At 42.1% G+C, this 15,293-nt stretch overlaps 1 protein-coding gene across 2 annotated transcripts in view; it reads right to left on the bottom strand.

Moving 5' to 3' along the window:
- Positions 1–4,093: 4,093 nt before the first annotated feature.
- The window catches only part of tmem132e (transmembrane protein 132E), a 399,344-nt gene continuing 388,144 nt past the window's right edge, over positions 4,094–15,293 (bottom strand). For both annotated transcript variants that reach the window (XM_041893726.2, XM_041893725.2), the window contains exons 8-9: positions 13,752–13,946; positions 4,094–8,094 (exon numbers count right to left, since the gene is read on the bottom strand). In XM_041893726.2, the coding sequence (XP_041749660.2) occupies positions 7,021–8,094; positions 13,752–13,946 (1,269 nt within the window). In that variant the 3' untranslated portion in view covers positions 4,094–7,020. The remainder of the gene's footprint in view (positions 8,095–13,751; positions 13,947–15,293) is intronic.

The following is a 15,293-nucleotide window of genomic DNA, read 5'->3' as shown; positions in this document are numbered from 1 at the left end:
TGGGTATTCCAGCATGACAATGACCCAAAACACACGGCCAAGGCAACAAAGGAGTGGCTCAAGAAGAAGCACATTAAGGTCCTGGAGTGGCCTAGCCAGTCTCCAGACCTTAATCCCATAGAAAATCTGTGGAGGGAGCTGAAGGTTCGAGTTCCCAAACGTCAGCCTCGAAACCTTAATGACTTGGGGAAGATCTGCAAAGAAGAGTGGAACAAAATCCCTCCTGAGATGTGTGCAAACCTGGTGGCCAACTACAAGAAACGTCTGACCTCTGTGATTGCCAACAAGGGTTTTGCCACCAAGTACTAAGTCACGTTTTGCAGAGGGGTCAAATACTTATTTCCCTCATTAAAATGCAAATCAATTTATAACATTTTTGCCATGCGCTTTTCTGGATTTTGTTGTTGTTATTCTGTCTCTCACTGTTCAAATAAACCTACCATTAAAATTATAAACTGATCATGTCTTTGTCAGTGGGCAAACGTACAAAATCAGTAGGGGATCAAATACTTTTTTCCCTGACTGTATGTTCTTAAATAAATAATTAACCTAGATGTATTGATTAGATGTATTTTGGCCTCAGCTATAATTTATATCATACCTGTAATACACACATGTTACATACAATGCAGTTGAAATTGAGTTTCAAAATGTGGATATGGGGGCCATTTCTTAACTACCTCATCACCAAGGTAAATGCATCTTACCAACTCTGAACAGAAACCACCTTTCGGTAATAGCTCCAGACTAAACAGTCTCTCTACAGTATCTCTGTATATTTTATCCTGGTTGGTTGTTCATATTCACATACACCCCTGTGCATTTAAATGAGCAAAACTGAACCAACCACTTATTTACAGTCTATGTGCATAATGTGAACAACCTTTATAATAGTCAGTCAATATTTCGGGCATTACCTTGCGACTGTGATTACGTTAACCTTTCACTTGCATGGAGGAGACGAAGGCAGCACCCCTTGTTAATTATTCATGAATGTGTTAACAAGTTCATTTTCGACATAAAGCTGAATGTTAATGAAGGCAGGAGGTGTGAGCCATACATGGGCAGGAAACCAGACATCTTTCCTCCCAGACTAACATAGGTGATAACTCTCCATCAACTCATGATGACAGCAAAACAAATGATCTTGGATTGAGACACTGGTTCTGTTCCAATAGCCACACTAGCATACCACTTAGAATGAAGCAATGTATTGTGCAAGCGGTAGGGATATTGGGATGTAGTCACTGTATTGTCAAATGTGCTTAAATAATAACATGGAGGTCACATATAATGAGCAACACTTAGGATCTGCTTCCTGGACACAGATCAAGCCTACACCTGGACTGAAAAGCATGGTCAATGGAGAATCTTAATTTAAATAAAAAATGTGTCCAGGACTAGCTGGGAAACTGGCCCCATAGTGTTGTTTTCTGTTCGCACATTACCTTAACTTAATTTATTTAAACAAAGCATTGTTGCCCAATGATAACATAACAGATTGGTCACAAAGGGACATGACACGAAAATCGAAAATCATTCATATAATTATCAAAATTATTCCTGTATTACTATCAGTGATGAGGAAAATAAGGACTCTGATGCAGTGCGCCATTTGACACTATTGTGTCACAGTGATCAAACAACGTGCCATCGTTGACAGATAGTTACGCAATAACGCAACCAATTATTCTATCCATTCATTTCCACCTTTTAGGAATTATATACTGTACATGTATTCTGTGTGGTGACAATTTTCAAACGTTCTATAGATGCAGTCACAGTAAGCTTCCATGTTTCCATGTTTTTAAAACTCATTACTTATCCTGTCATATTAACTGCTTATCCCCCACCGATGATGAATTAAACATAACATTGTTGTTCGTTAGTGCCATGACACTGTATGTATGTTTTGTGCAGTACTTGCCGGTTTCTGCTAGAGCACAATGATGGTATGGACATTGAGGGTTTGATTGTATGGTCATCACTTTCATATTCATGTGTGTTTATTCCATCTCCGACTTGATGTTGCAGATAACATGTTTATCCTAGATAAACTATTATGAATGAAATGTATGAGATTGCTTCCATTGAGTTACAGCAGTGTATTCATGACGTCTAGATCACATATAGCACTTTCCAAAACATACTTTATTTTGGGGCACCTCACCCTATCCACTACTAACAATATACTGTAGCATCATCCACGTGGGCACATTAAATATCCATCGTGTCAATGTTACTTTATCGAATGATTCATAGCATGAATACCTTGTCTTTGGTTACACTGGGACAGATACATCAGACAGCTCTAACTGGAAAGACTTAAGGTCAACCTACCCCGAGGCCAACAGAAACAGTGTGATATATAGCCCTCCTCATGCCTTAAATGACAGATGGCTAAATTACCAATTCTCTAGATACAGTGTCTCGTATACAGTAGGAGACCAGGAACAGACAGGCACACAGGCTCCCATTTCACCTCTGTACTTTGACTGGTCCGCCCTAGGCTCCCTAGGTACAATAAATGGAGATAGTGAGCACAGAGAGAGGAGTGCAACCTACATGCACTGATCCATTTAACCAGAGACGTTAGAGGAAACCTGTCAGATTTGTGGGGGTGAGGCAACAATCAGTAGACTAGAACTGAATTTGATCTAAGTTCTAAGGGTTCTGAGCAGTTCAAGACCCTAAATTTTCCCCCTTCAATTGACCAAACGGGGAAAAACTACTTTGTATCAGGTCAGTGCAGGACTTTACCTATGTAGTTCTATGGTGACTGTTAGTCAGGCACGAGAGGACATGCCCATTTAGTCAGACCGGAACAGAGGACACTTTTCTCAATGAGGAGAAGCCCGACTGCGGTATCTCACTAAATGTACTATCTCTGATTTAACTTCTCCCAACTATAATTTGTCCCAATCTCCTATTTTCATATAGGCCTATGCATTGAAGGGTCACTAACTCAGAACTGATGGATGGTAAAGCTTGGATACATTATACATGGTCATTGTGTAGTGAGAATAATTGGGCGCATAATCGAGATTTAATCAATATGAAAGGCCTTTTTGAAAAGCTGTGGAAATTCCAATTCCACATGATCTGAATTTAGAGTTCACATTGTTTTATTACCACACATTTTGTGAAGTTTGAAGATCAAATAGGTTCATTAGTACATCTACATTTTCATAGTGTACGGCCTTTCAATTCAAAGGATTTTGTGTAACAACAATATGCACTGAGTATACTAAACATTAAGAACACCTGCTCTTCTATGACAGACTGACCAGGTGAATCCAGTTGAAAGCAATGATTCCTTATTGACGTCACTTGTTTAATCCACTTCAATCAGTGTAGATGAAGAGGAGGAGACAGGTTAAAGAAGGTGTTCCTAATGTTTGGTATACTCAGTGTATTTACACTGTATGCTTGATGGATTGTGTGTTGGCAGACTCACATTATTTTACTGTATTTGTAGAATGCTTCACAGACACCTGAAGTCTCATTCATCAATTCATAATTGACACTTTTGCTTGCAATGACAGAACTTGTCACTTTAAACATTGTGCTTGTACGCCACTGTCGCCAAAGTAAAAATGACATTCCATATCACTTAAATGTTTTGGAACATTTAGGGATTGTTTTTTAAGTTGCATATGTTTCCTTGTAGGCAAACAGCTAGTGGTGGATACATTGCTAAATACAAACAACCTGAACGGTCGTTATAAATCACACATATTGATGAATTTCACTAATTTAATTTGATAATATAATTAAATGGTGGTAGAATGAAATTTGTTTGTGTATGTGGATCTGGGGTGTGGTGTGTATGTGGATCTGGGGTGTGGTGTGTATGTGGATCTGGGGTGTGGTGTGTATGTGGATCTGGGGTGTGGTGTGTATGTGGATCTGGGGTGTGGTGTGTGGTTGTGGAGTTTGCAGACAGGAGTTCTAGGCTTTCTTATTTCTGATAAATTGAACGATAAGGAACTGCATACATACATAAATTATAATAAATGAGAACACATACACAGTATGTGACCCAATTACACTTTTTTCTGACAGTGTTACAATGACGAGTAGAAAGGACACATGATTTTTATGTATTGTATTTTCTTTAGTACTTTACATATAAGGGGGAAATACAAGGGTTTTCTTTTTCAGGAGAATACAGGAAATTGAACAGTGCTCTGTACATGAACATAGTATCGTCAGTGTGGTGGCGCACGGTCACCATGTCTCCACGTGGGGTTACACTTCAAAAGTATTCAACCACATGTGAGAAAGTCTCTAGCAGCAGCTCGCAGAAGAAACACAGAATCTACACAAGTATGCAAACCTTCACCAAAGTCACATTACAAAAATGGTTTAGCATATACATATATAAATGGAGAAAGGAAACATATAAAAATTATCAGAAGCAATCAAATGTTTTTAATAGACATTTGTTATGATCGCTGAAAGAATAATCAACTTGGAAAGTCGGGAACTATTTAAAAAAAAAGAATGTAAAAAGCTGCTATTAGAAACTTACATCGCTGTTGTTGTTAAGCAGTGGTACTGATTTGGGTTGACCATAGTAATACAAGAGACAAAATACCCATCTGATGATCAAAGTACAGTAGAGAATCAATACAATCATCCTGAGACACCATCGTTTAAAATGGGGGTTAAAACTTTGGGTAAAAAAAAAAGTCTGGCTGTAACCAACAGTTCATTTCCTCAACTGGTTTCTTTGTAAAAGCGTGGGTTTGAAGTGAGCGCTTGAATTGTTATGCCTTTGATTTTGAAGACCATTTACCTTTAGATGTTAATAGGGCTTGATTGAGATTTAATCACATTGTGTAATTAGGTCATTATTCAATGAAACCACTTGGAACGCACATCACATGGCATGCTGTAAATCAAATTAACTAAATAGCAAAAAAAATACTTAATAGCAGGTAGGACAGTGAGAAAATGTCAGCCATCTAGGTTGATGTTTTGTGTGGAAATTAATTGATTGGAATTTATTCATAACTCAAATTGAGTGGTTGGGTGACATTTGCTCTTCCATTGTGGTCATATTGCACATCATGTGATTAACAAAAACACAGCAAATCCACACCCTACTTAGAGCACACAAATAGAGGTAAATTAAAAACTGATTGAACATTTTTCCATCCTGTTTAATTTTTCATTACTCTTGAAAAGAACTTGGCAGATCTTCAGATCAGTACGAAACAACATGACCTTCAAAGAATCAGTCATCATCCCACACAGTGCTTTAAAATTCATCACACTCTAGCTAGCCAACGCTTCTACATAACCAAACCTACAAATGGAATCCCATTGCATTCATCATTTGCAGTCATTCTATTTTGTGCAGGTTCACTAACCAAAACTCCTAGTATTACATTTAAGATTTCATCAAACACAGACAGTCCTGAGAAACTTAAAAGGCGTCACCACCATAACAATGTCCCAATGCGTCAGCACCAGTGCGCTTTGCTTGTCATGACCAGCATCTATGCTTTATTACTGACATATTTTGGACCAAACATAGTACTTCTCATTCTCTGTTTAGGTTAATTGGGAATTAATATCGTGACTCGGTACAAAATAGCTGGTGTTCAATGGGGAACATGACTACACAAGGTGACCGTGTTTTTAAAAGAAAAAAGGAACGATTTCTGCTGCAAAATATTTCGGTGGGATGAGAGTTTGTCCATTGTAATTCTCAGGTTTACAGTGGGAAATCTTAGTAAAAACTGCAGAGGAAACTCTATGCTTACAGTGATGGGACAACACGTCCCCCCTTCTCTATCTCTGCCTGATTAACTAGTTCAATGTAATGTTGCTGCTGAAGAGGACCTCAGCTGGTCATGGTATGTACATACGAGGGAGGGCTGTTCTAGGCAGGCCTGGCACGGCATGCATGTAATGCATGATACAACATATGTCCTTTAGTATTGTCTAGGTATGATTAGATAATTACAATACAAACATTTACAAATTTGGAAAATTGCTGATTGTGCCTCAGTATCTCATTTCATGCAAAGAATGTCGGAGATCGTTTACTTCACAATATACGTACAAGCTTTTGTCTTTTCCAATATAACTAAACCTTTAACATGTTGTAGCATTTTGGATACTTGCCCTCCGCACTGGCCCCTAACCCAAAGTGTGACAACAGGGTGTCAGCATTGAAATCAGTTGTGATCAGTGAAACCCATTCTATAACCCATTCTAAGGCATTAGACTTAATCAGGAAAGTGTATGAAACCAGTAGTAGGGCACTGGCTTGGACTTTGTATGAAATGTAGCTAAATGTACAGTAATGATATTGAATGAAATCATAGCATGTACTGTACCAAGAACAATGAAGTAGGTTCTGCCATTGACGAATGCTTCCCTACTCTGGCAAAATAAAATTAATCCGTAACATTGTTTTTAATGAGCGTCTTTGACAATTGGTTGTCCATCATGTTGTTCCGTGTTGGTGTAAAACCATGCGTCCCAAAAGCTGTTTCTCTGAAAATGTAATCTGCATATCGAAGGCCTCTTTGTTGGAGAAGGTACTTGGAGTTTGGACAACCCGACAAACACAGAGCCAAGACCCAACCCGTCCTGCTAAAAACACTCCTGTCCGTACCAGGCTCGCTAACTAACCCCCAGTAGGAGTGACGGAGCACTTAAAATTCATCCTGCGGAACAGTGCTCACGACTGAAGCTTATAATTCCCTTGGAGAGTGTACTCCCCTACCTCTGTAGAAGAGACATCCAGACATAGCCATTTCACTAGCGTTTAAAATCCTCTAGTCTAGTCTTTGGCTTTCCACATTTTTTTTGACTTCCAAAAAGGTGTGTACGGGAAACGGCACTGTGCAAAGAAAAAGAAAACAAACAAAAACAGAAGTGTAGTTGGCCTTGCTTTTTGTTTGTGAAAAGTTCTCTCTCACTAAATTGAAAAAAGAGAAAAATAGAAAGAAAATTATTTTTCGAAAGCTCTAAGGAGGGTGCTTCTTAACAGCCGCCCCTTCAGGCTATTTCCTTTATCCTACGCATGTAATCATGCAGTTCCTCTGGGTCCTGGAAACCCATGTCCTGGCAGACCCACTGAATGTCCTCTTCATCTGCGATGGGGATGGAGTTGTAGGGCATGTCTTCTGTGGGGAGCGTGGTGAAGGTGGTGAACTTGACGCGCTTGCGCTTGGAGGTGGGAGAGCTGGCCTCCTCGCCATGCTCCTTGGTGGAGCCCCCGGAGCTGCCGTCGCCCCTCCCGTGGACCTGGCTCTGAACGCTTGTCTGGGAGCTGCCGCTGCTGTGGTGGTCACCGTGACAACAAGTCTGTACCCCCTCCAGGGGGTTAATGGGGCTCTCCACTGTCTGGGGTGAAAGGTCACTCTGGGCCCTCAAGGGCTGTCCGTTCCCTAAAAAAACCCAGTGGTGGGAATGGTCCATGTTGGCCTGGCCCTCAGGGGGGATTCTCTTGTGGCGGTACTTGAGGACGAACACAATGCAGTTGATGAGGAAGACCAGGATGGCAAGGCAGAAGACGCCCAGGAGGGCGTACATGCCGATCTCCAGGTCGGTCATGCTGCGGGGCGCGTGGATGAAGTCATCATCTTCCTCTTCCTCCTCTCCCTCAGTTGGCCTCTCCTGGTTGCTGATGGTCGGGAAGTTGGTGTAGTCGATGGGAACGCTCGCCGGCTGCTCGTTAGACGGCTCGAAGCCTCCGTCGCCGAGGTTAGAGTCCACCACTGGCCGCCTGGTGACACGGGCTGGCTCGATTTCGATCTCGCTCTCCGTTTCCTCCTCTGAGTCTTCCTCCAGGCCGAAGCGGACTTTCACGTACACAGGGGCTGAAGCGATGACGCTCTTGCGCTTGGTCTTCTGGCAGGCCTCGCAGATGGTCATCTCCATACGCACCATCTCCCCAGAGCCCTCGCCCTCCGCCACCACCACTGGCCAGCGCTGCTGAGGCTCCTGGGATATGGACACCACCTTGTCGTCCAGTGTGGAAGCGTTGAGGTTGTAGTCCTTGGGGTCGAAGAAGGAGAGAGGCGACGCGGTGCTGTCGCTGTAGTAAAGCCAGATGGACAAGCTGGCCTCCTGTGATAACAACAAGAGGAAAAGGTTGTTTTTGTATTTTTGTTGGGTAAATGCAGCATTTCACAGATTAATTATACATACAGGAACCCCATGGACAAACTTTCCTGGAAGGCTAGGGAGAGACACTTTTGTATGTCTTTTGAAGAAACAAACAGATTTACCAAATAACAAAATAACAGAGCTTTTGTGAAAGAGCACAGTTAGAAAGATATGGCATATAGAAGCAAACCGAATGAACATCATGAAAATGATTGGAGAGGTTGAGGGTAGAGGAAGTTCAGGAGTAAAAACAAACAAAATAGAATTATTGTAAAATTGACTGTGTCCATAAAATGTATATAGTATGTATGAGCTGGAAGTAGAGGCCTAAGCATTGTTGTTCACTAGTTTACTCCTATTAGGGAAGGGGTGGTGGGGTTGGAAAGTAATACCCACAAAAAAAAACATTACATTTTTTTTTTTTTTTACAATATGCCACATAAAAATAAAAAATTAACGTCAGGATTAATGTTTAGAAATTACAAACATTGGTTGATATAGTTGTTTTCTTTGAAAACGGATCATTTCGATGGTTCAAACAGATGCTCTTTCACGCCTCTACATATGATGTATGATGTGAATATATGTGTGCCCAATTCCTGCCTTTGAAGTCTCTGACACGCTCGATCCCTAAATCTTCTAAGCATCTCTGCCTCGGCATAGACTGAGACACACACAGGCGGTCTGTCTCAGTAGTGTACGCCAGCGAACACACAGCTCGCTCTGAGAAAGGAGGGGTGAGTGGGTGTTGGGCAACTGTTGTCCTGCAGACAAACAACAGACAGAGCTGCACAACTGCACAGCACTTTATCTGACAGCTTGAGTCTGGCTTTATGAGAGTAATGGCAATGTTCGGTGGCCATGTCTCCAAGTAACGAGGTGGTTTTTGACAGAAGCCTTCCTTTGGCTCCTGCTAAAACAATACCTCTCAGCTCACCCTAGCATACCTGCTCTGTAGGGCTGACAAAAGAAAAGAGTGTTTCTGACAGAGCGCTTTTAGTCCCCAACCGAGATGTCATTCCATATTCCAACGGGAGAGGCATTTATCCAAATTCTGTCTGGATTGGAACGCTCTGTTTGAGAGCGTGGACATATTTTACTTTGATTCAGGCGGAGGATACTGAACTTCAAGGTTGCTATGACATTCCTGCTCGAGCACGGGCCTCTCATCTCCGCAAGATGAAGGGGGCCTTTGAAACATGATTTAAATAATACATTGAGTATGACACCCTGTCCTGATGAACCCACTAGTACTACACAGACATATTAAAAAGGTTAGACACAAAGCAAACAAAGCACTTAGTATACTTGAGGGTGACTAGCATGTAACTGTAATGTTATAATTATATCAATAGGATAATGAATCAATCAGAAGGATGCATTGTTATCTATTTGTTAAGTCCTCTTTGGAGAGTTCAGGATTAACTGTGGTTTACAGATCAACAGTATTTCCCCAGAAAGGAACTTAGACCATAGAATTACATATTAGAATTTAATAGGATCTCTGTGACTTAGACAGCCAAAGCATTGCTGACTCATAGAAGGGAGGATTTGTTCGTCCTCTCTGTACTTAGATGCTCAATGACAATAGCTGCCCTGGCAAACGAGATCACAGTTCACACTCGGGATGGTTGAACTTAACAAACGTTAATCAAATGCACATATAATCTTATAAAAAATAATAAAAATGGGGCATATTCCGGGCTAATAGAAAGAGACCTTGGCTTATTCTCTTCCCTCAGTTGTAGTTTATGGCTCTCATTCATTCATGGAGTAAGAAAGGGGACGTTTAGCAGACGCGGCGGGTGAGGTTTCTCCTGTGAAACAGAATCAAATGGTGTGAAATAGCCTGAGCACCCCTCGGAGAGTTCCACTGGCGGAGGGATTGGCTGCCTTTTATGGCCCAGCCTCAGAGAGCACTTTAGGACAATACATTATGCTAATTAAATTTAAGGTGGCCAAGCAGCGGAAGGTGAGATAAATTGGAATTAAATGCCGGGCCCTGACGGTTGAGTTTTTTTGGCCGCCGCAAAGATAGTTGGTGGAGAAACAATAGCTGCCGTCCCCAATTGCCAAGGCATTGGAACCTGGCTATGTTCTCTCGTCGTGGGGGAATATAAACGGCCCAAGTGCGGAAAACACAGTGCGATCCGGCTTCTCAGGAAAAGGTGAAGGACTGTGCCCAATTCATTCTTTGGGAGGATTAGAGAAACCGAAGTCCCAAGTTCCCACCGTTGCAAGACTCAAACACGCCGGAAATAAGGCCTATTCCTCTGCCTCTTATTAAACAAGATGTGTTTTTGCTGGTGTGATGACGTTCCCTGGGAGTTTTTTGTAACAAATCAGATGATTTTTTTTTCAGGCCCGTGTCTTGGAGGGCTGTTTGGGCGCAGCACAGTAATAAGGCAAATAGGCTAATGAGCACTGCGAGCGTCAACAGTCCGTTTTCTGGATATGTGTGATGTCATGAAAATTCATGAGCTGCTTCCCACAGATGTTCCTTGTAACTTTTTCAAGATCAATTCCAGGTTCATATTAGCAGGTTGGATGCAGTGTTACAGACGTTTCCCTATGGAAATCAACCCCTATGGTGTTATGCCGGTAAGAAAGACTGTTTTGCCAACTATTGTCTATATTAAAAGATGACACCAATGCGTTAAATCAAGGTATCTAAACAATTTAGATTGAACGAAGTGTCAGTTAAGATTAGCAACTGCTTTCGTCTTAAGCTTTCACAGATCTGTATGTAAAGGCTTGCATTACATTTCCTTTGTTTTAAATAGGCAAATGACGTTATGTACTGTACTCAGTACTGTATGTTTAGTTTAATAAACTAGACTGAACTTAACATCCTTTCGTTGTTTTCCTGGAACTTCTCTATACAACTGACTTCATCAGGAGGTAAAAGTCAAGGCAATAACTGTGGTTGACAATAAACATACCAACCCAACACACACGTATGATGTACAGTGCATTTGGAAAGTATTCAGACCCCTTGACTTTTTCCAAATGTTGTTACGTTACAGCCTTATTCTAAAATGGATGAAATTGTTTTTTCCCCTCAATCTACACACCATACCCCATAATGACATAGCAAAAACAGGTTTCTAGAAATGTTTGCAAATAAAAATATTTACATAAGTATTCAGAACCTTTACTCAGTACTTTGTTGAAGCCCTTTTGGCAGCGATTATAGCCTAAACTCTTCTTGGGTATGTCGCTACAAGCTTGGCACACCTGTATTTGGGGGGTTTCTTCCATTCTTCTCTTCAGATCCTCTCAAGCTCTGTCAGGTTGGATTGGGAGCGTCGCTGCACAGCTATTTTCAGGTCTCTCCAGAGATGTTCTATAGGGTTCAAGTCCAGGCTCAGGTTGGGCCACTCAAGGACATTCAGAGACTTGTCCCAAAGTCACTCCTAAGTTGTCTTGGCTGTGTGCTTAGGGTCGTTGTCCTGTTGGAAGGTGAACCTTCACCCCAGTCTGAGGTTCTGAGCACTCTGGAGCAGGTTTTCATCAAGGATCTCTCTGTACTTTGCTCTGTTCATTTTTCCCTAAATCCTAACTAGTCTCCCAGTCCCTGCCACTGCAAAACATCCCCACAGCATGATGCTGCCACCACCATGCTTCACCGTAGGGATGGTGCCAGGTTTCCTCCAGAAGTGACGCTTGGCATTCAGGCCAAAGAGTTCAATCTTGGTTTCATCAGACCAGACAATCTTGTCATGATCTGACAGTCCTTTATGGTGCCTTTAGGCAAACTCCAAGTTGGCTGTCATGTGCCTTTTACTGAGGAGTGGCTTCCGTCTGGCCACTCTACCATAAAGGCCTGATTGGTAGAGTGCTGCAGAGATGGTTGTCCTTCTGGAAGGTTCTCCCATCTTCACAGAGGAACTCTGGAGCTCTGTCAGAGTGACCATCGGGTTCTTGGTCACCTCCTTGACCAAGGCCCTTCTCCCCCGATTGCTCAGTTTGGCTGGGCAGCCAGCCAGAGTCTTGGTGGTTCCAAACTTCTTCCATTTAAGAATGATGGAGGCCACTGGGTTCTTGGGGACCTTCAATGCTGCAGAAATTCTTTGGTACCCTTCCCCAGATCTGTGCCTCGACACAATCCTGTCTCAGAGCTCTAGGGACAATTCCCTCGACCTCATGGCTTGGTTTTTGCTCTGACATGCACTGTCAACTGTGGGACCTTATATAGACAGGTGTGTGCCTTTCCAAGTCATGTCCATTCAATTGAATTTACCATAGGTGGACTCCAATCAAGTTGTAGAAACATCTGAAGGATGCTCAATGGAAACAGGATGCATCTGAGCTCAATTTCGAGTCATAGCAAAGGGCCTGAATACTTATGTAAATAAGGTATTTCTGTTTTTGATTTTCTTTTATACATTTGCTAAAATGTCTAAAAACCTGTTTTTTCTTTGTCATTATGGGGTATTGTGTGTAGATTGATGAGGATGTATTATTATTTGTTTAATCCATTTGAGAATAAGGCTGTAATGTAACAAAATGTGAAAAGGGAAGGGGACTGAATACTTTCCGAATACACTGTATGATTTTCGTTCACTAAGGAATATTCATTTCAAATAATTGTGGTGCTCCAACTGCAATGCCTTGAGAATAGGAATGAATAGAATGTCCTCTTCACACCATTTAGATAAAACATGTATTAAATGGCTTTCAATGAGAAGACGTACTATAGAGAGAGAGAGAACAGTACAGTGTTATGTTCGCTGGATTGACCTTCCTCCAATGGTGTGAGAAGGCATGTCCTGGCACATTCAGACACTGTAACCATGGCAATGCCTTCTGTACTTTGAGGCGGCTGGTTTGACAATGTTCTATTAAATTGGGTCTGTAAATGGAAGAAGAGCTTTACGTTCTATGAGTCATACAGTTACTGTGGTGTTCTATTAACACGATCAATAGACACCAAGCTCAGTAGGTACCTTGGTGAAAATTAACTCATCTATACTCATCTGAGTACCAAACAATATGATGACAGGTTGCTTATGTCTATCAACATACATTGTGTATACCAAACATTAGGAACACCTTCCTAATATTGAGTCCCCCCCCACCCCCCCATTTGCCCTCAGATCAGCCTCAATTAATCGGGGCATGGACTCTACAAGGTGTCGAAAGCGTTCCACAGGAATGCTGGCCCAAGTTGACGCCAATGCTTCCCACAGTTGTGTCAAGTTGGCTGACACAACTGACACACGGGAAACTGTTGAGTGTGAAAAACCCAGCAGCATTGCAGTTCTTGACACAAACCGGTGCTCCTGGCACCTACTACTATACCCTTTTCAAAGGCTCTTACATTTCTTGACTTGCCCATTCCACCTCTGAATGGCACACATATACAATCCATGTCTCAATTGTCTCAAGGCTTAAAAATCCTTCGTTAACCTTTCTCCTCCCCTTCATCTACACTGATTGAAGTAGATTTAACAAGTGACATCAATAAGGGATCATTGCTTTGACCTGGATTCACCTGGTCAGTCTATGTCATGGAAAGAGCAGGTGTTCTTAATGTTTTGTATACTCAAAACTGACATCCACACATAAAATCAATGACATCTACATGTATCATCTTATATATTAGTATACAGTACCTGCTTTGGTGCAGCAAGTGTCTGCAGGCCAGTTGCCTTGGCGACCATAGTGTGACTGTTGCCAGGGCTGGGCTGTAGCGACAGAGCAAGTCCAGAGATGGCGTGCACGCGAAGTTCCAAGATGGAGACTTTCTCATCTGTGACGGAAAACGACGTCTCTCCCAACATGGCCTCCACGGCAAGTGGAGACTCCACCTGCAAACGACAAGAGACCATTTGACTGTCACGCCAAGCATTTTGTGTCATGACAGAGGGAAATACAGACAAGTGGAATATGAGTCTGTCTTTCTGTCCGTCTTCTGTGTGTGATAAATGAGTCACTCAAGCCAAAACGAAAGCACCGGAGGCTGCCACTTACAGCCTCCCTGTGCCCTACACTTGACCTCTTGACCCACACTTGACCTCTCCAATGGGTGGTTGGCAAAAACATGAGTCCATCGGATGGCCGCAGGGCACAAAATACAACATAAAAACCCCACCCATCTCGAGCTAATCCTGGGGCCTTGACAGGTCTGCCTCCATCAAGAGGCCCAACACGGCATTTACAGCTCATTATTTCACCTTTCTGTTGTTGCCTCCGATTGCTTAGTAAAGGTCATGTGGGAAAAGTCAACCACAGAAGCACTCGCCTTCCTCTGTGAGTCATAAAGGACTTAACTTTTGTATTAAATTTTTTACATCAGCTCTCAGATCTATTAGGCTGCCTGTGTAGAATACAGGAAGGCATGTTTAGATGATATGACAGGTTCCCCCCATCAAAAACGTATGTTTTGTCATTTTTGGATTGTTTTGTTTTTATCTCTATTTTTGGAGGATGAATACATTTTCCCGTCTTTATTAATTGTATGGGTACTGCTCTGGTGACAACAGCGGATAGAGATGAATAGAGATGACCGCCAACTGGCTTTTCTCATTATCCAAATAGCTTGTTCACCTTCAGGCATCGTACACCATTATCTATCCAAATATTTTCCCTCGTGCTCATCTGAGCCCGGTTGGTTGTTCCACTTCTGTAGCAACGGGAGCTCATGCCAAATCTACGGTGAAGAGGGGCATCGAGAGCCTCTGTCTTTGTTCATTTGGCCTCTAACAGCCATAATAACATTTAATAGTGCTTACCATCCTACACAGCACACTAATTTGGTAATCTGTTATCATTACAGCCCTTCTCCCTGTTCAAAATAGCCATTAGAAAGTAGTAAGAGCCCTTTAACACAGAGACAGAGTTACCATCCCGATCTGTTGAGTATAGTGCGCTGAAGAGGATGGACTGTCTGGTAAGGTGACGTGTACATAGAATGCTTTTAAACCGGTTTTTATGATGGCTCAATGTGGCTTGACATCACCGGTCGCATACGTCACCAGAGAGGACAAAGCTGTCTTCTTCTGATCCCATCGTGAAGGTAATATTTCATAATGTATTTAAAATAAATAAACATCTAAACGAAAAACAATACAAAATCTGACTCTTACACCTTTTGTGGTGCCGTACTTTCAGCCAAAGACAATCATTTGCTTTCCAGGAGAGGAGAGATAAGCGAA

Source organism: Coregonus clupeaformis, chromosome 13, assembly GCF_020615455.1.
Source record: "Coregonus clupeaformis isolate EN_2021a chromosome 13, ASM2061545v1, whole genome shotgun sequence".
NCBI lineage: Eukaryota > Metazoa > Chordata > Actinopteri > Salmoniformes > Salmonidae > Coregonus > Coregonus clupeaformis.
The sequence above is the reverse complement of the archived record's forward strand: the minus strand, read 5'-3'. Positions and strand labels throughout refer to the sequence as shown.